We start from the raw sequence: 25,233 nt of genomic DNA, 5'->3' as shown, positions 1-25,233 counted from the left end.
AAGAGCAAACTCAGGTTTTCCAGAAATGTGTAATTAATCTGTGCCTGGAAGGAAAATATCATCAGTCTTATCTTATGGTTTAGAGAATGAAAGAGAAAAAAACAAATACTGCAAAGATGGAGGACTCAGTGGCAGAGAGAACCCAGGTAGATTCCTGCACTCCCTCCTGGCAGACAGCTCCCCATACCAGTCCCTGAGAGCTTCTCCAATTTCTAGCTGTCCAACTACACTGTAAAAAACTGCAAATGCCTGTAACACTTTGCTGACATAACTTCCATAGAAGTGATGCAGATAATATCCACCCATCCATGTGGGACATCAGGCAAATTATACCAGCAGAGGGCTCATAGAAGGCTGGTGTTCCACTGCAAGAAGCCAGGCATGCCATGAAACACTTCCCAAAAAGGCGAGGCACTCAGTCCCCTGTGCATGTTTGTTGCTGATGCTGGATATGATTTTTCCATGTGTTCTCCCTCAAGATTGCATTTTTATTACATCAACTGCCACTTTATCATTCACTTCCACTCCCAATGAGTTCAAAGGAGCTCAGAAGGTGAGATGAGCTTTTGCTGACAGCCTCTCTTCTTGGTACAGGAGGAAGGGTGGAGCTGCTCCAGCTGCAGGGTTCTGGGTGCCAGCACCACAAATACTCCCAACTGCCCGGCGCAATCCAGGGTGCCCCAAGTTTACTACTCCTGTATTTTGGCATAGAATGCATGACTTTGGCACACGACATGACATGAATACTAAACATGGCATGAAAGTTGTGTGTACATACTATGGGATTTCCATCCTGCCATTTTGGGTTTTCCTAATGCATCCAGAGTGAGAGCCATGTAGTACTGCCATACAAGTGAGTATAGAAAGAAAGCAATTCTCTCTTCAATTTCATGTTTGTTTGTTCCCTCAGAGAAGGTATTTTGCCAGGAGTTCCTGTACAGGCATTAGGACAGCCTTTTAGATTGAGAAAATCAAGGTATTTGTAGATTTAAATGAAGCACCAAGAGGGGAGTCACTCACCGTTCTGGAAGCAACCTCTCCCTTCTGAAAGGGATGCTTTCCAAAGGCTGATCTTTGCAGCTGATGATGCTGGGGTAAGAGTTTCCATCATCCCTAACTGTAAGTAGTGAAGGCTAAGTGGTGTTTTTGTAGAAACACAACCCAAGAGGGCCAAACATGAACACGCACACTTAACACCATTGATGTGGGCTTTATGCCTTGCCTGAAACACAAAAGACGCTTCTCCAGACCTCAGTGAAATGTGAACTGATAATCTATGGATAGATAAACAGAGCATTTAGGGCTGGATCTGAACAAGTATGGCAAATTTTACTGAAATGGTATTTAAGGCACCCAAGTTACAATCTTTGCAATAACACAGCAGCTATTAGAGCAGGACCTTCTCTCAAGCAACTTACCCACTGCAACCCACCTTTATCCAGGATCATGTGTTAAATCACTGCAAAATCATGGGTCAAAGTTGTTTCATAGCTTTACTCTCTCAGTAATGTGCAACATGAACATAATAGTGTTATTAAGAAGTCAAAAATAACTTAACACAATAGCTATATAAGATTTTCCAATGATCAAACTTTCAGCAATTACTTTTTGTTAAGTTCAGAAAATTAGCATATTTGTTAATCAAATTAATTTAAAAAGTAGCTTTTAAAAATAAAAGCAATGCTTTAAATAAATATAGTCTTTTTTATAACCATAAAACACTTAGTCCTGTTAAAGGTAACACAAATACTCCACTCAAGCACAGTACTTAAACGATTGAAATGAATGTTGTGAGCACGCGTGGGCTGGACACCAGGAGGGACAAGGATGCATTGCTTTGGGACATTCTCTGTCTCCTTTCCACAGTGGCACAAAGAGACAGTCAATTCTCAGAACTACCCCAAACACACGACATGTGTTAGGATATTTGTAGCTGCTGCACAAAAACGCTGGCACCCTGTTTTTCTCCAAGCTATTTCTCTACACTACACCTGTAGCAGCTCTTCAGCCTCACTTTTAAATCTCTAGCACAGCATGATTTTAACCACAAAATCATAAGGCCAGAGCCTGCTTGCTTCGTCCAGCTGACTCCAATATCTACATAGAAGGTGGCAGGCAAGGTCTGACCTCTCACATCTTGCACTAAAGCTCACATTTTTTGAAATCTGGAAAACCTTCCTTCTAATACTGGCACCACGGGGTGTTTCAGAACAGCCTGAAGGTCACCTTCAGAGTTCATGACCACCAAAGGGCATTCACAGCTCTCCCCATAATTACAGGGCTGACTAGCTATGATCATTACTACTCAGGTTAATACCTATCAGCAAAGACTGTAACTGTCTTGCAGATCTACAAGGTAGCAATGTTTTGCTGTAATAAACTAAATTAGCTAGTTCTTACATTAGTATGTGTTGTCTGGGTGTACCCTGAAGAGCAGTTTGCTAAATTCAGCAAAAAATACACCTCAAATCTACTGATAATCTACCTAGCAACTCTGACCATTTATTATCTTGTTTAGTTGGCTGTAATTATTCACTAAAAAAATCACCTTCAGGGTCTGCAGCAAACAATCAGTTTTGTCCTCACAAAAACAGCTGTCAGTGATATTTGTTTTGTTTGTTTAAACAGCATAAAAGTAATGTAACCTATAAGTAAAATTATAAAAGCTGGAGAGTAAAATAAAGCCCAAAACTGATCCAAGTGCTCTCAATTTGTTTTGATCTTCAGAATAAACAGGCCTATTCAAAGATGACAAAGGAATAAATTAGCAAATGGCTAATGTGATGCATGAAAGGGTGTCTACAGGACTTGCATGTGCGCACACACACACGCACCTGCATACAGACAGCTTGGCTTCATTAGAAATCTCACTACCAGAGTTTAACTTGGATAAATTAACTGCATTAAAATACTGACATTGTGAGGATTTTAATACTATCACACCCTGTAGAGGGCACTCCTGTGTGAATTTTTAAATGCTTTAAAAAAATAGTTTAGAGTTATTGAAATCTGTGACAAATGCGACAGCTCTGCCTCTCCTCACAGCCTCCCATTCTCATCTCCAGTATCCTTCTCCTGTATTGCCTCCAGGCTCCTCTTTGCCTTGGCATCCGCCTGCCCGCTCCCAGCTTTGCTCAGTCCACACGACAGGCACGCCAGCTGGATCTGCTTCATGTTCTCCAGGGCTTCGTTCTTGGCGTTCTTCAGGAGATCTCCTTGGCCCTAGGGATGCACAGACATGCAGGAGAGTCAGGGATTGCACACATCGCTCAGGACTAATTGCAGCAATGCTGCTCCTGTGTCCCTACAGGTCCCAGGTCCCATCTCAAGTCATCTCCGCCCTCTGGAAATGGGACAGAATCCCCTCTTGCAGCTTGGTGCCAGCACAGTGAGGAAGGCAGCAGCCAGCACTGGACAGGGTGGGACAGGCACTAGACTCCCCCCACTTCCATGTCACCCCCTTTGGGAGGAAATTTCAGCCTGAACTGAAGGAGGCTGCAGGAGAAGGCATTTCCTCTTCCACAGTCAGCAGCGAGGTCCTGCCAGGGCCAGAGCAGCGATGGCACATGGCACCCCTCTCCCCAAGCTCCCCTCTGCTCCCTGGCATCAGATCCCACATGGCAATAGCTGTGTGTTCCCAGCCATTAGACCCCTTAGGAGCTGACAGACTCTGATAACCCACCCCTCCCCTTGCACCTGGATTTGATACCCAGCCTTGGGCCCTCCTAGAGCAGAGCAGGCCAAGCTGTGCCCATATGAAACACATCAAGCCACAGCACTCCAGTGAATCCTTCTGAACTGTTTCATCTGAGACCTTTGAGAAGGCAAATGAGAATGAGGCTTCATGAACAACACACTGCTTCTGTATCTTCTCAGAGCATGTAAACATGAGGTGACTAACAGGGTGTCAGTCCAATTTGTAACAATCAGGAAAAATGTGTCATATGAAATTTGTATTAAGGAGTTGGGGTTCAGAAATGCCAAAATGAATATTTATGCAATATTGATATCTCAAGTGCCATGAAGCGACAAGATTCTGGAGCTACAGGATACAAATAAATAAAAGCCAGGAGATGCATCTGGTTATTAAAATTCAGTATCAGTAGGAACTTGAGCTCCTCTTCTTCTAATGTCACCCCAAGTACAGCTTGAAGTACAGCACATGCTGCAGCTGGTTACACTCATATTCATAAGGAATACCTCCACTGACTGAAATGTCACATTCAGGTCTCTGCCACCCAACCTGATTTCCTGCAAGTCCCAGATACTTTGATGAGCCTCACAGGATACTACAGACACCACATCAGGACTTTGGGCTCACTGGAGGTGTGACTGATCACTTGCCCCTTCTCAGGTTCTCAAAACAAATCAGCGGTGTTGGATGTATCACAGTGTGACACCTGCCAACAGTGGGAGCATCTCTGCCCTCCCTTTCCCCAGACCTAGGAAGATTTATCCTACACTGATGAGCACAGTTCCCTTTTTGCCAGTGCCTGGCACTGGATTCACAGGGCCTGAACCCCTGTACAGAATGTTCACAACCAAGAAACAATGGTGGCTTGCAAGGCTGCAGCACTGGTAAACACCACGTGGGACACCACGTCATCCAGGGACAGCAGCCTGTGCCTGAGAACGCGATTGCCTCATCTCCTGGTGCCACAAATTTGTCCCTGCTGAATGATGCAAATCACCATCCAGATGCTGGGAATACAACTCAGTGTGAGAATAACAAAAAGCACTGGGACTGTGTGAGCAGCTCTGTGCTATTTGCTATGAAGCTCTTTTGAAGGGATTTGTGTCTCAGCAGCATGACAGTTGAGGGAATACACAAAGAGCTTGGGATCCAGTCAGCAGGCATGGTGTGAAAAAAACCAAAACAAGAATAATTTATGGAGCAGATCTTTCTCGCTACTCTGAGCCTGCTTTTATATTAGAGGTTTTGCTTATGGTTAAAGATGGTAGGCAAGAATTCAAGAGCCCCAGAGCTGCCTGGAGCACCTGCCCCATCTTGGTGTCCCTTCCTGTCTGCAAAAGGAACAGTGCCAGTGCTGTAGTGGCAGGGACAACAACAACACTGCCAGACAAACTACGTATCATTAAAGACATGATAATGTTATCAGAAAGGGTGTATCTCCTCAATACATCTTCCATCTCTTCACAAATGCACAATGCAGTTTTAAATAATTTGGGTTTAGGATGAAATACCCCAGTCACTACTTATGTGCACAGGACCAAAGAAACACTAAAGACTTCACCATCAGACAGGGAAAAATCAGTGTGACCATGCTTTGCAGCCTGAACCTCTTCAAGCCAAAACCCAGCACTGTGTGCTCATGTCCAAGAACAGAAAAATCCCCTTAGTGCAAGAAGCAGCCCCTCTCCAGGGTGAGGGCAAAGCTTGGAAATGTTTCTAAGGGCAGCCCACAAACTGTGTGTGTCTGTCCAGGGTCTGACACGCATGGATGGACACTATTTGGGATTAGATGCACTGCGTGGAGGATGAGAGCCTGACTCTGCCCTGCCAAGACTCACACCTGAAGTCCCCAGAAGCCAATGGACTCCACACCCCACGTCAAAGTGCCAAGCCACCGGATCTCTCTTATACATATTTCACATTTGAGTAACAAGGCAATTCAGATTACAGATTTTGTCTGAGGCAATGCACAACATGTCTTCAGGTTCCAAGAAGAAACACATGCCTGCTGAGCATACTTCAAATATTTTGAAGACATTCTTATTTTACAGTGATCTAAAAACAGAAGTAGACTTATCAAAATAGTGCAATTCCATTCATGAACAGACCAATTGATTTATGTCTTAGTCTCCTTGTATTTTTTATTTTTATAAACAGCTGGTTCATTTGAGCAAGACGAAGAAGCAAAGATTATTTTGAATCGTCTGTCATGAGAAAATTAACGACAAACTAGCCCTCTCTGACAGAGCTGTCATAATTCTAGAGACACCATTAAAAAAAAAAATCTGTGTGCATGCTCCGTTTGAAAAGCCATCTGTTTGCTTTGAAAAACTGGCTGTGAGCATAATCCACTTAAGAATGTCAGCGAAATTGTGTCAACACCTTAACAAACTAAATACTGGATAGAAGCTAGAGTAAACTTTACAAGCATGATTGCATTGAAACAACCTTCACAAACTAGTCATTGTGATCATCTCTGTGCACAGAACCATCCTGCTTGCCCTTACAAACAAAGCATCTCTCTTCCAGACAAGGAGAGCATTACAGTCCACTTCAGCAACTATCCATCTATCTCCCTTCCTGTTACTGGTATCCTCAGCCTTTCTGAAAATACATACTCGTGAGAAAGTTTAAACTCAGCATTTGGCAGGACGGTGAATTAAAGCAGAAAAGTCTAATCACGTGTTCTAACAAAAACTGATCAAGGGGTCCATTTTCATTTAGCCTTAGGGAACATTAAAAGTCGGGTTTCCTATACCTAACTACACCTAACTGCAGAGCCTCAGCATAAATCAACATTACAGAACAAATAATGCAGATTGTCAAGCAACAGCAAGACTATAAGCCTCTACCTTGACAGGTTAATACTGCTTAGAAAACCCATAATCTGACATGGTTTTAAATATTGTTCAGTTCCCGTGACGAGCCATGAATGGATTTAAGAAACACAAGTAGCTCTAGACAGACACTGGCAATGGCTACCGATGGGACAAATTCCATGTAGTTGTAGGTTCAGTTGGTTTTTTCCAAATAATATATCAAAAGTTTTTGTGAGTCAAGATGACAGCTCTATATCCAACAGCAACTCATTCTGGGGCTGGGAAAATGAAAGCTGGGTTAGTGGCACCATTTTGTCTTCAACTTCACAATATTATTTATTTTATATACATTGCATGTATATTTCTATGTAAATATAAATATATGGTCATGTACACAAATAATTACTGTTCTTATCCTTTCAAGGAAAGACCCTGCAACACACAGGCCAGGTTGTGGGCACTCCCAGCACTGGAGACCCTGGTTATGTCACTGGCAGCACCCACAGCTTCTGTGCTGGCAGCTCCCACACCGGCATCAGGGGCTGCAAGAGGACCCTGAAGGCAAGACTGGGCCCATGCAGGAGTGAACTGCACTGACAGGTGCCCTACATGAGCACCTTGCACTGCTCCTGGTGAGGCAGAAAATCCCATGCTGAGCAATGGGGCTTTCCTGGCATTGCAAACTGGCTGTGTTTCCAGGGAGGCTGAGGCAGTAGCTGTGAAAGCCATTTTCTAATCTGCTGCTTGCTAAAGCAGGCAGTCGCTTATCTCCTGAGCAGACACATTCTCTGACAGCACATTATGGGAGCTTTTCTCTCCAATCCTCCAGGGCTGAGTAAATACAAACAAATAACGGCGGTCTTAACACCCATCCCACATCATGGTCATGATATTACTGTTATTTTTTAACTTATTCTCAAAGAATCAAGCTCTTTCATTACTATTTAATCACCAAGTAAAATCTCCAGAGGCTGTCAGTGGATGCCAGCGGGTGGCTGAAAAAGCCAGACACAGTCAAATGAAACAGCCGCAAGCACCGCACCACTCCACATTTCAGAGGCAACACAGGCACGGTCACAGCACTGACCATCTGTGCCAAGGGACTCCAAATGCTGGAGAGCTGCTCTCACATTGGGACACGTTGTGTGGAGGCAGCATTTACTGCAAAGGGTGCATTTTCAAAGTGTCATAGTAGGGTTAATTGTGTTTAATATTAATAAGGAGGCACACAATTAAATGACCACATATGGCTTTGAAAATGTAATCTTGGGTAGGAAACCATTAATGAAAAGATTAGACTGTTATGTTAAACTTATTACAAAAAGCAGATTTTTTTTTCCATGCCTCCTTCAATGTTAAATGTGGGAACAATAGATTTGAATTTATGACACATTCACATTTCAGAACAGACTACTCCAAAAACAGTGTTGCTGAATCAATGCAGACTGTAAAAGCCCACCCTTTCCATTATTGCTGCAGATAGTTTGTCAACAGCTTTGCTTTATTGTCTGTGACAGAGATCATAATGCACATGTTGGCATGAAAAATTACTGTACACAAAGATTAGACACAAAGCTATAATCACTTCTCACACACTGAAAAATAAAGGATTGCAAAAATGAGTTACACCACAGGAAAAGCAGGGTCCAAATGTTACTTGCCAATTTATCTTTAAACCCTTGTACAGCAAAAATTCACTTCCTGATAGGAAATAAAAAGGCCATAAATATAAAAGATGGCACTTAAATGGCATTCCTTGTGCTACTGGTGTACCATTTAAGGTCTCAGTTTCGGGCAGAGCTTCTCACTTATCCATTATAAAACAAATGCAAGAGTTTGTTGCTACCTGGCTGAAACCAGCAACAGCTTTGACAGTGAGTAAATCAGGCGATCCGACCGAGTGCTTGCTGAGGCCTGAGTCATCACATTTTGCAGGATGTGCTGGTGATTTCAGATATCAAACTGAGCATCTCATTTTGGTATATCAGCATGTTACTGACAGCCAGAGACCTTCTCTCTCATTTCCCAAAGCAAGGTCTAGCAGAAATTTGCAAGAAGGAAACAACTGAGAATCAATTATATCACACAGAGAAGAGATCTGAGATGGATGGAAAAGAAAACATCCACCTAGGGAAAGGCAGGCACCATTATATATAAAGTGCTAAATCTTTGTAAGCAAGAGCAGCAAAGCGTAACTACTGTGGAATAGATTATTGTGTGCAGTTTTGACACAAGGTTACATGATAGAAACCAAATGAAATCATCTAAGGTTGTGTCAGGCAACAAGGTCAGAGCTCCAGGGTTGATCTGCTCAATGCACTGTAGCAACAGCTGGGATGCCTAGGAGGACAAGGCTGAGGACGATGACAAAGAAGAGGAGATGGATAGTTAACAGGAACAATCTCCTGCTAATTCTTGCTTCTAACCCAAATTATTCCCCGTGTCATCTTTTCTCCATTTACTTCATGAATCAGCCATATGGATACTGGCTCCAGGCTTTCCTGCCCATCTCTCATTACACAGAGGGCTAAGGTAGAAACCCAAGCTCCTTTTCCCAGGAAAAGCACTGGGAAGCACAGAACCAGTCCTGACTGCTCTGTATGTCCCAACTGTTTTACTCCTTACTCAGGAAAAAAAAAAAATCCCGTTTGCACGAGTCTCAAAAACAAAATTAAACCTGCAAGAAGCACTCAAGGCCTTGAGGGCACTCACTGCCTCGCCAAGACACTGAGCCCTAAGGTGACAAATCCCAGGCAGCAGCCTCTTGCCAGCAAGCACCTAACCTAAGGACAACTGCTGGGATAAGAGCTGAGGAGCAACTATCTCTGCAAATAACATTCACAAAACACACTCTCTTTTTCAGTGTAGTCAGTTGTAAGGGAGAGAGGGCAACACCAGCATTATTAGGTAGAAAATCCACAAGGAAATTCTGAAATAATGGTCCATATAAAAGCAGAAAGGTCTCTTAGCAGTTCAAGGGAAAGTAGGCAGGAATCTGGATTATGGCACTTGCACAGAGCCCATTCACTCATGGCTTGCCCGAAACACCCAGCAGGCTCCAGTAGATCAGCCTGGTCCTCTTTGAGACACAGATCTCTCTAGGTGTTCAGATATCATAGCAAAGAGAAACAGAGGACGTTAATAAAAATTATTAAATATATTACAATAAATAGAACTAAAAAATAAATAATGAGAAAAGCAAGCAGAAATTAGAATGCCCCTAATTTGTAACTCAGATCAAACATTCACCTCACTTGCAGCTGGACTGCCATTACACACCATGGGCTGTACACAGAGTGGATATGTGACTGCAGGTGGGTAGCCTGACCCAGGGATGGAGCCTGACACTAACCATGTAAATGTGGTGTGCTAAAAACAATATTCATGTTACCTGAAAACCAGTTCCATCTGATTTTAATTACTTTATTTAAACTCCCAATCTGACAGTTGTTCAATATTAGGCCATCCCACACAAAATCCAAAACTTTTACACTGATTTAATTTGCCATTTGAATCTCACCCCATAAGTCTGCATTGGAGAGGACGATGCAAAGGGATTTACAGAGCTGTTCTGCAGGAGTCTGGTTAGTTTTCTAGGAGGCTGGTGACAGTTCATTGCACAGCCAAGCAGTCAATCTCAAAGCAAGTGGCATGATATAAATGGCTGGGAAGAGGGAACACTGTCTGTCTCTGCTGGTATGGCAGTCCCTTGAAAAACACCCATACCATTTATGCCTTCTTTTCCAGCTGTTGGAAAGGTGCAGTTAAAACCTAAATGGTTGTGCTGGATACCAAGACACAGCCCCCATTCCACCACATTGGGCGAAGCTCCCCAGTTACTACAAAACTGCCAGTCCACCACTTGTATATTCCCAAATTATGTGACACAGCCAAACACAACCCTGAGAGCAGCCTGAAAGGTGGAAATGAACAAACAAGGAGAACCTCAATGAGAGCAGTCAGGCAATTACCAAAGAAGCAAATACTTAGAAAACTTCTGATTCTGGCTGCTGGCCTTGACAGCATGAGGATATCACTGCCTTGTGCAGCCATGGCAACTTAGGAAAGAGGGTCTGCATTTGTAATTCTCTTACAGGATTTGCCTAACGAGACAAAGGCAAAGGACATACATTGTCAGCTTGCTCTCAAATTCAGTAGAGTGCCCCCCCCCCAAACCCTTGATCAAAACCTGACAAGGAATTAACACCAAGCATTTGTTTGAGCACCTAAGTGGCAAAAGCACTCATGCTACAGCCTTCCTTATTGATGTTTAAAAAGAACTCTTCACTGAAATTCAGAGGCTCTTGCAAATCAATTGCAGTCCGTGGCTACTAATTTATTCCTTCAAGCAAGCATTTTGTGTATAAAAAGAGTGGGCTTTTTTTATTTTTTAAATAAATGCCTATGCTTCTGTCTCACATGGGCATTTAAATTAAATTATGTTATATCAGGCTGTCAAAAGCAATGAATGTGAACATTGACTGTAACTGTGCTGCAGCAGGAATTTGCTTTCAGAAATAATGCTATTAATTTGACGTTAGCCATGTGCTGAGCAGTTCAGCTGCCTGTGTGTCTCAGGCACAACATCAGGCAGACAGTTTGCAAGCACAGTCACAAATGTATGGACTCTTGCTGTCAACCCCTCAATGCTAGGAACCTGCCTTTTTTCTGGTGATAAGGTTAAAATCACAGGGCTGGCTGGAAGCCCAGGAGTGGACAAGTAATATTAAGAAAACCCCACATCTCTGAAAAAATATGGGCACTGTTTATTTTTGATACACATCCATGAAATCAGAGTTGAAGCTGCATGTCCAGGCACTTATTTTCTAGTCCTCCTTTCATCACCAAACCCAATCTCTCACAGGTACCGGTCCAGAGAGTCCCAGAAACAAACAAACAAACAAACGGGAAGAAAGATGAGGCAGAAAGTACACTATATATATACTTTTTTTTTTTTTTTTTTTTGCATTTGATTTTTCTGAGTAAAAGGACTAGCTGCAGGAAAAGAGATGTCTTGCATCTAATGAAAGACCTGTGAAAGGCAACGCCCAAGCAAAACATTTGGCTGGCAACCCTTGCTACCTGGTGCCCTTTGTACTGACTCAGACGCACAGGCTGGAAGCACAGTTAACATCAAAATCATGTCCCTTCGTCGCAGTGTAGCTGCAAGACGTCCCTTAAGTTCATCAGAACCTGGAAAGGGTGTAGTGGCCAACTCTGAGCTGACTCTTCTTTCACTGAAGAAAATACACACCTGCGCTGTTTTTTTTGGAGGGAGGGAGGCTTGCAGCAATGTCACACAAACATTGTCACTGCTCTCCTTTGAGTTGCTGGAGTACTAGCTAAAAAAAATACCTACAGCTGTGCTTAATGCTAACTGAAATAATCTAATCAAGATGAAATCAAATGGTGCCTGTCAGAGCAGAGTGTTTGTGGACAGAACACCTTCAGCATTGCTCCCACATGCTCTCCCTAAGGCTCTGCTCCTTTCTGCCACAAGCACTAGTGCCTTAGCAACTATGTGGTTTGCAAATGCTGCTGCTGCGGTGGCTGCTGGCCAATACCACCAGCTGAGTGGGCCATGGGAATCTGCAGAAGCCATCCCCATTCCTACTCCCCCACATGGGACAAGACAGCCCTCTCCTCCCTCCCTGCTAGGAGCTGTGGGCAGCCAGTTCTAAGCTGTTCACAAGCAGCACAGGCCACAAACAACTTTATGCTGAAGCAGAAAGCTTTAAGCCGAGACCAAAGCCTCCAAGTCACATGAAGGATTAAATGCCAAAATAAAATAACACAAACTGCTGTCTAACTACTAGGAGAGAACGGGTTTTTATAGGATCCCTGAGCCAACGCTCTGATTCCCCTCACCCCTGTGCAGGGATCAGCCCTGTCATTCTGGTGCCCTGCTCTCAAAGGCAGGTTTGCTGGTGAGGCTGGACAGTGAGCTCAGTGAAAGCAGAGCTGTGCCACCCTCTCTGCTCATGTTCTGCCAGCCAGTGGTTAAAGAGGCTCCTATGGGCACGAAAGCCACGGGCCTCACATACTAACAGGACTTGTTTCCCCTGGGAGAATCCCAGTCCTGTCTTCCCAGTGCAGATTTGAGATCAAGTACAAACAGAAGTGGATAGGGTTATTTTTGTAAGCAGAACACTGACCCAGAAGACAGAGAGCTACTGAAAGGAAGCAACTGAGAGGGGAGGAGAAAATCAGCAGGGGTCAGAAACAGGGCTAAGTGTAAGTAAGAAACCTCTGTTTCTGTTTTTTAGAAAGATGGGAACAGAAACAGCAAACTGAGTGAGCAAAGCACAAAAATTAGTGGTGTAGAACAGGGGTAGTATTCATTTACAAATTCATTGCCCCAAAATGTCAGTGACAAAAACTGAACAAGCATAATTTACAATCCATTACAATACCATGCCACATAAAATGCAAGGCTTCTCAGCCAAATTGAACTCAACGTTTAGGCCATTATTACAGGTGTCTATAATAATACCTCCAAGTTACTGGGCAGGGTTGGAGAAGATGACTACCCAGCATCAGACCACTGAGCTTTCCTCTGAAGGAAACTGTCCTGCTCCTGCTGGCAGCCTCCAGTCCCAGCCTGTTAATCCCAGACTTCTAAATTAGGCCACTCAGGTTGTCCTACTACTACCACTATCAATGCCTGAAAACGTAAAAATACTTTTTGAAGTGCTTTTCTGTGGGTTCATGTGGCTCAGCTCCTCCCCACTGCTACATGCAGCAGCATCCCTAGGTCACCATCCCGCGGAACCCAGGGAACAGAGTGAGAACTTAGCTGCAATTATCACCTCTATTATTACTATTCAGAGCAATCACAGCCTATCAGTCAGGCTCTTCCTGCCAATACCAGACCTATGTCTTATCTGTAACACAGAGGGTACTGGTGAAAAGAGCAGCTAAATACGCATTTTTAACTTACTCCTCTAAGTTAGTCTGCTCTCATGTAAGAGCCTTTCTGAAATCAGAAATGCCATCTTTTTCTTTTTGTGATCTAAAAAAAAATATAGCAGCTGCCTCAGCACACGAATAACTGGTTTTGTCTCCACTTTTCTCCATAAATGGATCCCACCTGTACCTGGGGAAATGACCCATAAGAAAGTGTCCTTTATCTCCCACAGGTTTCATGACCTGACCCTTGAATTCATCTGACCCAGGTAAATGAAGACTGCAGCTGTCAAAAAACCAGATTGCAGTTTCCTAATCCATTGTTCCTACAAAAAAGCTTACTTCCACCCACAAGTACTTGGGTCTCTGATTTCCCTAGCTCCCATGCAAGGTTTTTGAAATGCCTGACACATTTAGGGCTTAGGGGGTCTACCATAAGTTCTAGAGGAGAAAAACTGCAGATCCAATACCTGGTCTCACTGAACACCCACTACTTTCACTTAATTCAGTTTGTGGCTTTTCACTATTTCATCCCTCCCTGCAAACCCAATAATCACACATATAAACACAGGAGTCTTTACTCCACAGCCTTCTACTCCTAGTGGTTCCAGACAACAAAAATTAATCAATACCACCATTGAGTTAAAGAACATTTTATTTTTACCACAACTCTCAGAATATGTAGAGGTGTGCATAACCGCTTTTCAATGTCAGGAGGCAGTAATGGAATCTAGACTGGCACGATGAAACAGGGAAGGATGTGCCAGCAAATCACTCCCTGCTGGATTCCAAGTTTGGCTCCCATGACTCATACACTGACACAAATACAGAAGAAGTCAAAGGTCCTGGCTAACAATTGCATTATGCACATTGTGACATGTGGAGAGAGGATTTCTATCAATGCTCAGGCGGGAGAAGGTCAGGACTTGGCATTCACACAGAAACATGCCAGCCCCCAGCTTCAGCCAAGCACAAGGACCAGGTACTGCTCCATTATAAAAGAAATGCCTGGATTCCACTGAGGCCACTGACTGTGCCAGGGAAAGCCCAAATACCATCTCAGCAACTGCAGAGGAGGAAGTTCCAATGGAGCAACCAGCAGCTTTCATCACCTCCTGAGCTCCCCTGAGAAACTGTCTTAAATTAGATACCCATTCCCCCACAGGGAGCAGGTTTTGTAGATGCTGGCATGTAATTCACACAACAAAAAAGGGCAGTCAGCTTGTCATCATTTGTAAGCTCTGGGAAACTGTATGTGATCTGCTGACAGGAGCTGTAAGGAGCTCCAAATATACCACAAGAGTGATTTTTAGAAGATGTTGAATCTCTTATCACACACCATTCAAACACAACCATTTCAGGTGAGTACCAGTTACAGCTCCCAGGGAATGGCACAGCACAGATTTAAAAATAAGCAAATGCTGGAAAAAAGCAACATACAAGCAATTCTCTGCTAATGTTCTTGCAGTGTACAAATCAGTGCCAGTGCCCTGGCAGCTTGGCTTGGGTTACACTGCAATCCAGAATACCTGACAGAGGCAGCTGGTCCTTTTCTTTTGTCCTTTGTTAGTACAGCCATTGACAGATAGAAGCGAGAAATGTGTGAATTTCTGCAGAAATTTGTACTTTCATTACAGTCTTATTAATTCCTCTGAACAAGGTCACGTTGTCAGATTGGCACAAACTAGATTCCCAATTTCCATGTGTTCCAGGTTGTGTTAATTAACTCCACTGCAAGTACAGCAGTCTTTGATATCCATGTCTCAGATAAAAACGTCACCATTGCAGGGGAGGGAGGGGGTGGTGGCAGAAGTTGCCTAAGTTCCTATGCCAGCTGCAGTTTCTGCCTGCACTTCTCTTCCTGAGAGTGGTCAGTAAAACCTGACCCAGTTTTCATATCCAAGCAATCCTGCTTTGGTGGGGAGCCACTTACACCTTTCCACCTTTCCTACATGCCACCCCTCCTCTTCCCACTGCCTCCCTTTAATAGTACCAACTTTCCAGCACTGCTCTGCAGTTCTGTCCAAGCACATGCGTGTAGGAGTAGCTACTTTTCCTCAAAAGATGAAGATTTTCAAGAAAACTGTAAGCCTACCTGCTGATTTTTCAAATAACCTCTTCATAGGTGATAATCTTGTTGCTGCCTAAAATAGCTTTCAGAGAACAAACTCTCTTCTTATTCTACCTGAACATTTTTAATTACTTTTCCAGTTGCAGAGTCTTTGGACCAAATGACACACCCCCTCAGGAGAAGTTGGCCTTCACACCCAGGTGACAAAATCCCTGCCAGGCTGATAGAGTGACATGAGCAGCACAGATGGGGCTCAGGCTGTGATGGGTCTGACCCAAAGGTATAAATACAGCAGTACCAGGTCCCACAAAGTCACCTGAGGGCAAAGATGGTACAAAATGCAGAGGAATAACTCACAGGAACTGCATCTTGGTGAAGGACAGAATCAGAGCCATGCAAAGCTTAGCCTAATCAAGGAGGGGGGTCACAACTGGTTCGCCCCCCACACTGATTTAGATGATACACCTGGAACAATGCAGAGGGAATGGGATTTGAGGCTGGGGAAAAGAAACAGTAAAAACTGTTTGGCACAGAGAGGTAATAGAGTTAGGACAGACAATTAAGCAGAGGGCTTCACTGCCAGCCTACACAAGAGAGAGAGCTGGGCATCTATTTTGCCTTTCAAATATCTTGACAAACCTCCATTTGTGAAGTGACACTAAAAATAGTTTTCTATGCACACGACCTGTGTGCCAACCCTTGGCTGGGCTCAAAGCCCATGCTGCTGAGGTGGCCTTGGCACAAGGGGTACCAGACACAGTGACCCCACATTATCCTGGCCCTCTCTCCCATCACTGCATGATGCATCTCACCCTGCATGCACAGCCAGCACCCTGGCATCAAATCCATGGCTTTTGGCAATATGTCACATCACTTAAAGTAAAAGACATCATAAGATTGCTCGTGATGCATCTCTGACTTATTTTAGTCAAAATATGTGTTTGCATACATACAAACTCATCCCAACAGAACTGAAGGAGTAATATTTAGACCTGAATTGCAGAACTTTGTATTAAAGAAAAAAAAAAAAAAAGAAAAAAATAGTTTATATCAAAGGAAGGCACCTCACAGTACTTGTTTTCTGCATGAACTTCAATGACCCTTCATTTTTGGTCTGTCATACACTTGGGTCCACACTGACTGCAGGAGTATGTTGTCCTTAAACCCACCATTGTGAAACACCTAGGAGTAGGAGTAGAGCCCTGGCATTGAAGGAACAAGAGCAAAGTGAGAAAATTGGCAGGAACACACATTTCTGCTCAGATGACTCTGGCTATCAGCTCTTTCCCCAACAGCCAAATGGGTCCCTGGGTCTGCCAGGTACTATCACCATGGAAAACAGCAGAGCCTCATACCAAGCACCTTCCATGCCAAATATCTGAGCAGAGCTTAGAGCCACAGCAGCTAAATATTTATCAGCAGTAGGAACTACTCAGCTTCTCACAGGCCTTTACAGTCTTTTTTTTTTTTTTTTTTTTTTTTTAACCCAAATAGGTGGTAAAGGCTGGAGTGTACTCCCTGGAAAAACAGAAACTATTAATTGTCTTGGTTCCGCAAGGGCTGTGCGTAGTGGGGAGGTGAGTGCTGCTCCTCATAAGCACCAGCACTGCAGGCAGGCAAGTGCAGGCCCATGTGGGTCCCTGTGCCTGGACAGATAAACACAGACTCTGCCTGATCTCAGTGTCTGGACAATCATTCCTTGCCAGTCAGTGAAAACACTCCTGATGTGACATTATTCATCAGAACCCCAGCAATAACTGATTAACAGGGGACAAAGTCTCTTCTCTTTGTCAGGCTATCCTGGGACTTCATGCCCTACAGAAACTCACAGAATCATGAAGGAGATCATCAAGAGCTGTGAACCCTGGTAATCTTTACTCTCTGCTTAGTGCCTCCTATTGCCAGCAGTTGGTACTTGGAGATTTAAGATTGCTTGGGTGGCCTCATGTATTTTAAACACACACAAATATTTAGCTTGCTCTAAATCCAACTCATGTCTTGGTATTTTCCTTGGCCAAGAAAAGAGAGACCTTGTCAGAAACACCCTTAGGTCTTCAAAAACTTGCAGGGAACAGCTAGGTACCCAGAGAGGTCATGCTGTACTTGAGACTTGAGCAATGCTCTGGCAGCATGGCTGAAGGCCAAGAATAACAGGATATTCCATCTGATTAACTAGTACTCCTGATGGACTGGGATCACACTCCTTTACCCTAATACACAGTATTATAGCCACTTGAGAAATTTCCATCACCAAATACAATTGACAAAATCCATGGAGACTGTCTGCTAAAGAGTCTGGTTCCTGCCTTTGGACTTGGGCAAAACAAACAAAAACCAGTGCATTCACCATTTAAGGAGGAGGCCTTTGTGAACCAAATCAGTAGAGAACAGCACTTTGCTAGGTACAAGAAAGATCTGCCTATCTTGCCTAATAATCACATGATTTGGTTCCCTTGGTTTACAAAATACACTGATCAAAACAACTTGGAATGTGAAGCACAACACTTACCTCCCGATCTTGTAACTCAAGATCATTCAAAGGACTCTAAATCCCCTATCCCAGAAAGATCTTGCAATACCTCCACATACAGAAGAACCCTGGAGTCTGTCCCGAGAGCCAGGACCACATGCTTTGCCCTGGAACAAGCCCTGAAGCTGGGAGACTCCACTGCACTCACTCCTGCATTCAGAGTACACAAAGGTTCTGGGAACAAGTTGTGCTCCCATGTGGCTTCTCCAGGCTCTTTCTCAGATACAATAAAGAACAACCTAAATCTACCTCCTCTCTCATATTTCTAATTTTAAGTCAATTGCTTCAAAGTAAGCAGGTTGGTATTTACGGGACTTGATGGCCCTCTTCACCTTGTCTCTAGCACTCTCAGAAAGCCACTTGTTTTTTATTAAGTTGCTCCTTTTTGTCCTTCAGTCCATATGTAAGAAACCAAGGTGGATCTAATCACTATGCAAATCATTAGAATAGCTCTGTATTTCCTCACATATTTGTAAAATCTACCACTCAATGACAGACTGACTGGCTCAGGTAATCTCCATTGTATCTGAGCATGTCTTGGCATAAGGCAGCAGATCCTTCAAAAGTAGCCAGGGCACAGAGTCTGCAAAGGTTTGAAAGTTTGAAACACTGCTCTTAGTTTAGGAGTTTGAAATACATCAGCAAAGCAAATGCAAACAATGTCCTTCCAAAGATCATCAGAAACTTCAGAAACATCAGAAGTGTTTAAGGTGCTTTAGAATATCAATCACTGCCTGACAGGCAGTTTTTCTTCCTATAAAATTGCTATTTCTGCACAGTTCTGCTGCATAAAATCACATATACTAGAGCTAACATTGATCACAATCACATCATAGAATTGTGGATGCCTCCCCCAAAGAGAGAACGAACTGCATTAGCAATTTAGCAATTGTATGCCTTCTGCATTAGGCAAACTTCTCTTGATATATCTAATCAGCATTAATTTAAATGAAGGATAATTAAGAGAGACACTCATGGTTGAGAGCTAAAATGATCCCTGAAAATGTGACCACTTGATTTCTTGTGGCATGCACTAATAGTTGGAGTCCTAGTCAGGTGAACAGACAGACTTAGGACAGCAGGGACGCAATCTTATCATGGGCAGCAAAAAAAGATTTAAAAATGCACATGCATTTCAGAGTGGACTAGAATCAAACATTGGAGTGTTTTGCCCTTCATCAGAGGACCAAAACAGTAAACACCACTTTTATCTTCTTTTTCCCATGTTTTATCTATAAATAAGCTGGCATGTTGGCATATTAACTATCCGGATATTTACCATCAACATACAAGTACTTCTTGGTACTGTTTCTAGACTTTGTGTGTGCTGGCCCACCAAAGCACAAATAGCCCAGAAAAACTTGCCTGCAGATTGTCAAAGCATGTCCACATGAGAACAATAAATCTGAATCATAGTCAGCATACTCAAACTTTGTTTGACTTACCAGGCTCTTGGGACTTAGGTAGATCCCAACTTCTTTGCCTGAGTGATCACCTCCTGACAGTCTGTGACAGTTTTTCCTCAGCAAGGAGAGTAGTTTTGCAGGCTACAACATTTTTTCCCTCAAACATTCTCAAAAATTCGTATAGCAGTCATTGAACCAGTGGTTTGCATATGTGACAGATTGTAAGAGTGCCTCAGTTACTGCAAAATACTTGGTACAAAATTCCATGGGAGAAGCAGATGGAGTGGGCTGAAGAGCCCAGGAGAGGTAGCAGCTGGCTCTGTCCTGTGCTGAGAAGGCCAGAGCAGACCCAAGTAGGCTCTGCATGACATCTCCCACGTGTGAGTGTACCTAACCTGAAAACCACCCAGTGCTCTACAGCAGCACTGAGGGTAGGGGTTGTGTCCCAGCTCTCAGGACTCATAAACTTGAGGTCAGAACTGCCCCAAGGAGGCTTCTCAGCTTCTGCCTTCCAGGTTCTGGTGCTCCCCTCTCTGCCAGCACATGCAGGAGGAGCTCACTGCACAAGCAGCCACAGGAGCCAGAGCAGAGGTGGCCTGGCCAGGCAGGTGGGACAAACACCAGCATCTGGGGAGAAACAAGCACAAGCCCACGCAGCTACATAAAAGCCTCTGCTCTGGGAAAGGGGGAGTCACCTGCTTTAAAAACAAGACATAGCTCATGAAAATGAATTATGACCTTTTGTGACAAGAGAGGGTCACACCAGAACAGTTGCCTCAGCTTAGCTGAGCAGCTTTGCGTGCCTGGTAGGGTGAAATTAAGGGCTCTTAACAGCTCCTAACGTGTGAGGGGGTTAACACAAAATTTCTTTCACCAGCCTTCCATTCTACTGGCACTCAGTTAAATACAAAGAGAAAACCAATGACACAGAGCTGGTGCTGCATGGAAATAAAAATGAAGTGAAACTAAATCTGGGATCATAACCATTCCTGCAATATTGCTGTGAGAGCATGCGTCTTCTGTCTAGTGTACTTAAGTCTCTCAGTATTACTGGCTGTGAACCTGACAGTGTTCTACACAACACAGAACCAAAACAGGAAGAAGTGACATTTTACAAATATTGATGTCAAAGCTAACTTGTTAGACTGTCACCAAGTTATAACATCCATGTTCTTAGTGACATTTTTACCCTCTGGTAACAGTTTGTCCTTACAGTGGGTGCTACTAATATGTAATTAAGTTTATATAAACTAAGGAAGAAAATGACATACTACTTTGATTCACCTCTAAAAAGTACCCCAGGGCATTTTTAAACATGACAAATGAACACAGTTAGGATTTTTATAAAATACCCTTTAATCTTGCAGTCTTGTAGTTATTTAATGATTTTACCAGTAGCAATTTCTTATTGCATCTCCTCTTTTTTTCCAAAGCTTACCTACTGCAATGAGTCTTTATAAAGAAACACATTAATTAAATATGTCTTGGCTTCACTAGCCTAGGAAAAGACTATTAATCATTTCACAGCACAAGAACTACATAATACCTGCTATTGCTCACAGGCACCTCACATGAACTGACTTCTGCTGCATGATGTAATTGCCTCCAACAACCCTGAGCACACAAAGAAGCTTTCTCTCATCAGCCTCACCTCACCTCATGTAAAGCAGCTGATGCATTTGTGAGATGTTACAGGATTTTTTTCCTTTTCTTACAACACTGTAACAACACCTAGTGAAATGTATTTGTAGTGTGCACCCTGCCACTGGACATATGAAGGACACTTATGGCTTGACTTGGCAGGATTGTCAGTCTCTTCCTGCCAAATCCTGAGTTGCTATCACCAGCACTGGGAGGACTCAGTGCTGAAGAGAAGATGCACGTTTGTTATGGGCAGGGTCACTAAAAGACAGTATTTTTAAGAGGTAAAAGAAAAAAAAGATGACAAATTAGAACAATTACTGATGGCTTCATATCACACACCTTCATCATCAGTTTTCTAATGACATTCCTGAGTTGGACTTCAGTCAGAACGAAAAGATATTTCACATGCATTTCATGGATAGCAAACCCTGTTAATATCTTACTGAGTGAGAAATGTAGAAAAGAAGTTGTGACTTACAAATGAAACAAGTAAATTATTTCTTGACCTTGACTAGATTTTTAAAAAGCTCTTCAGTATGTTGACAATATGTGCTAGGCAGCAATTATTTTCCATGCAAAATGTTTCTTCGATACCCTACTTGTACATTCATTAATCATAGGTCACCCTCAGAGGTGAAAACTTCATATTTAACAAACATCTAAAAAATCAAAACATTTACAGTGACTCTCATCATTAAACATTATTTTACCTAACACTGCTAAAAGTATTCAGATGAATGTTCAGAACTCCCTAGTGTGCTTTTGGGGAGAGACGGGGGGGAGGGACAACACTAGCTACTAACCTCAATTGCTCTATATGGAATAGGTTATCTATTTAAGTCTGTAAGTTTGAACTGGTTGACTTTTCTCTTTATCAGAGGTCCCATTAACTGAGCTGACACTGACTCTGTTCCTCACGTTTCCTCTCTCTCATGGTGAATCAGGTATGCAGGAAACCACAGGTGTGGAGATGAGTCTTCTCCAACCCTTCTTTACCACCAATGGCCTCTCCCACACACTTCTGCTCTTCAGCCTCTCTGCTCCCAATTCCTTTTTCCTTCTCCTCCTCAAGACATGTTAAGTGCTTTTTCCAGTACTACAATGCTGACGCATACCTGTCCTACTGCTGTTGCATGATACCTTTAGGGGGAATATTTGATGAGAAACTTAGTAAAAATTCCCTTTCATCAACTGGTTTGATCTAGGATTTCAGTAAAGGGCACTGGGAGGTCACAGGGAGTTGGAGCAAGGGAGCAGCTTGGACAGAGTGAAGGGAAGTGTGATCTATCAGAGCAAGGTGGGAAAGGTGTAGGTTGAATGCTAACAAACTGAATGCTTGGCTCAGGCCCTCTCCTTGTCTTCTGCTGCAGCTCCACCAAATCCTCTCCTCTTTCCATCCCTGGTTGTCCCTAGATGTTTTCACCCTGGATCAGTCATACAGCTACCATGATAATTTGTGGCTGGCTAATGCAAAACCAGCAGCTAAAGTCCAGTGAGTAACAGTTTCACCCCGTGGTACATCCCTGCATAGCCATCATGAAGGGGTGAAAATTCCCTTTTAGCTGTTTGGACAGACTCCACTTTGGAAACATCCTGTAGGATCTACAATATTTCTCATGTTTTTTCCTGACACCCCCTCCTTACCCCTTGTCCCTTCCCAAAGAGATGCTCCAGTTCTCATTTTACAAAATAAGTACTTGAGACACAGTGACCACAAACGGGGCAGAACAGACAACCAAGCCCATGTCCCTGATCATACAAATCACAAGCTATCTTTCCTCTTCTGTTCAAGGCTCAGATAAATTCCCTTCACAGCTTTCAAATCAGAGGTGTAATTGATATATTTGATAAATATCAATAAGTGGGGGTAATTGATACACCCCATTAACAAAAGAACAACGTGTTTCTTCAGAATTAGTAAGATGTACACACAGAGGAGCTAAAAGAGCAAAGGTTTATTGACAAAGTTAATAAGAGACAGGAGGTGGTACTTTCTGTGCTTACCTTCAGCACTGTGATATTCCATGCAAAACTCTCAATGGCTTTGCTTAATTTTCTTCCTTTCAAACCTTCTTTTGTCCCAAGGTTATGAAGCTCTTCATGGAATTCCATTCCTAAAAGCACAGATTGCCATATCATTCAATGCACAATTGATTTTCCCTATAAAAATGTTGAATGAGCATTTTCAGTCTTGCAGCTGGGACTTCCTACAGCCTCCTTCTGTGCTTTCCTCCCTTCCTTTTCTTTTTATGACTCCATCTTGGGAGAACATTTTCCAGAATAAAGGTGCCACGTACAGTTTTGTGGCTGTGCTTCCACTTGGTTTGTGGTTCTCCTTGCCAGTGCTGGGGTTCCACACAGGCACTGGTCCCTGCACAGACACTCCTCCAACACTTCTTCCTGCAGCCTGCACTGCTGCCAACACTGTGACAAAAGGCATTCGCTTGCCACTCTCCTTGAGTTGATGGCTTTGCACTGTCTGACACATGTGGAAGATACCTGTTCAGCACAGCAAATGCAGGCTCCAATGCACATCTCCTCATTAATCTTAATCACTCATACAGAAAAGCCCTCGTACTCCACAATGATAAATTACATCAGGAGCACATAACTCTAATCACAGGATTGTGACTCCTGCAGGATGGAGAACTGAGACTTCCAACCACAGCCCTGTTGTACTTCATTCCTAGTTTCTGTGGCAAACATCTGCAGATCTGTTTCTGGATACAAAAATTCAGGAAACCTTTCTCTGAGTCTGGTGTGGACTGAGAGACAAAATGGAAAAGAACTGTCTGAGCTCCCTTAATTTGTACCTTACAAAGGCCAAACTGGCACTAAATAACTCCAAAGCATCCGAAGCCTATCCTGGCTGAACAAACCAAGCTCTATCTCCAGTTGTTTCACAGCTCTCCCTCCCTTAACACTTGAAGGCAAATGTCACTCACAAATTTGAGCTTTGTTGATATTACATCAAAGAAAGGCCTATGGAGAGAACATCTGTACAGTGCAGATGCAGAGGCTACTTGGCAGGTTGCTAAGGACAGTCCAAGGCAGGCTCATCACAGTTTGCCCAAAGCACTCCTGGAAGATTGACATTGGTTTTCCTTCCTGTGCACTGACTTGAGAAGCTCAGTAATAGAGGCTGTTCAACCCCACACAATGCAAGATTTCTCTCCATGGTTTATATTCTGAAACTTCACCCACTCACAGGCTTTGCTTGTCAAGGCTAACACAGTTCCTGCAGTACATCCTTTGGAAAATTGTCTAAATAACTGTACCCAAAGTAAGATTTCCTTGCAGGTGTGTTTCATGCCAACTCACTTACAAATTCTTTCACTTCAATTAGTAAAAGAAAATCTTCAAATTACTTGCTTTGTCCTGGAAAAAAATAAGAAGGCTAAAGGATTTTAGCTCTCCATGGACAGCCATGCCTTCATGCAACATCTTTTTAGTAATTTTTTTCCCTCTGGATCTCACTTCTCCACCTGTAACATGGATACAGCACTGCCCCAGAAAGTGGGAGCCACAAACATTTGTTAAGCTGCAGGTAGACATATCAGTGAAAGCATTTAGCAGGCTCAGTCCTCCAAGCTGCTGCTGACTGTGCATTGGGTTGAGCCTGCACATTAAAAACACAACACTAAAACCAGTCACACAAGAACCAGTGTGGCAGAGCCAGCAGGACCCTGAAGCACATGGAACCTGCACCAAAACAGGCTATGAAGCACAGGTCTGGTGGAACACATGTTCAAAGGAAGAAGCACTAGGGTGAGGCAAAGGACAATTTCAGAGGCAATTGTACCTCTGACACCTCCTAATTTTGAGTGCTTCATCTTGCCACATTAAAAGTGTTACATAAAAATTTGCCTGGGTAACATTTGCAACAAACTAATTGGCAAATGAGCACAGGAAGGGATCTCTCTGTCCTTTCCTCTCTCTAAATCCTGTGGCTTCAGAAAAGCACTTTGTATCATTCCAGCTGCCTTCTCAATCAGAAATTTTAAGGCTAATAAAGCAAACAAAAATGAAAATATGAGAAGATGCAGTAGCAAACTGAACATACTTGAAAAATTTCTCTTTTTCCAGGGGGAAGGAAGGAGAGGAGAACTGCATGAAACTCTGGACATGAGTGTGGTGGCATGGTACTGCGTGGTATTTTCCAT

General features: G+C 43.2%; 1 protein-coding gene across 1 annotated transcript in view; it reads right to left on the bottom strand.

Moving 5' to 3' along the window:
- Positions 1-1,474: 1,474 nt before the first annotated feature.
- PLCL1 (phospholipase C like 1 (inactive)) overlaps positions 1,475-25,233 on the bottom strand; it is a 177,883-nt gene continuing 154,124 nt past the window's right edge. Inside the window, 2 exon segments of the mRNA XM_079311418.1 lie at positions 1,475-3,222; positions 23,075-23,184. Coding sequence (XP_079167544.1) covers positions 3,040-3,222; positions 23,075-23,184 — 293 coding nt within the window. The 3' untranslated portion in view covers positions 1,475-3,039.

The sequence above is a fragment of the Erithacus rubecula genome (genome assembly GCF_903797595.1).
Source record: "Erithacus rubecula genome assembly, chromosome: 8".
NCBI lineage: Eukaryota > Metazoa > Chordata > Aves > Passeriformes > Muscicapidae > Erithacus > Erithacus rubecula.
Note: the sequence above shows the minus strand (reverse complement) of the source record. Positions and strands in the feature narration are given on the sequence as shown.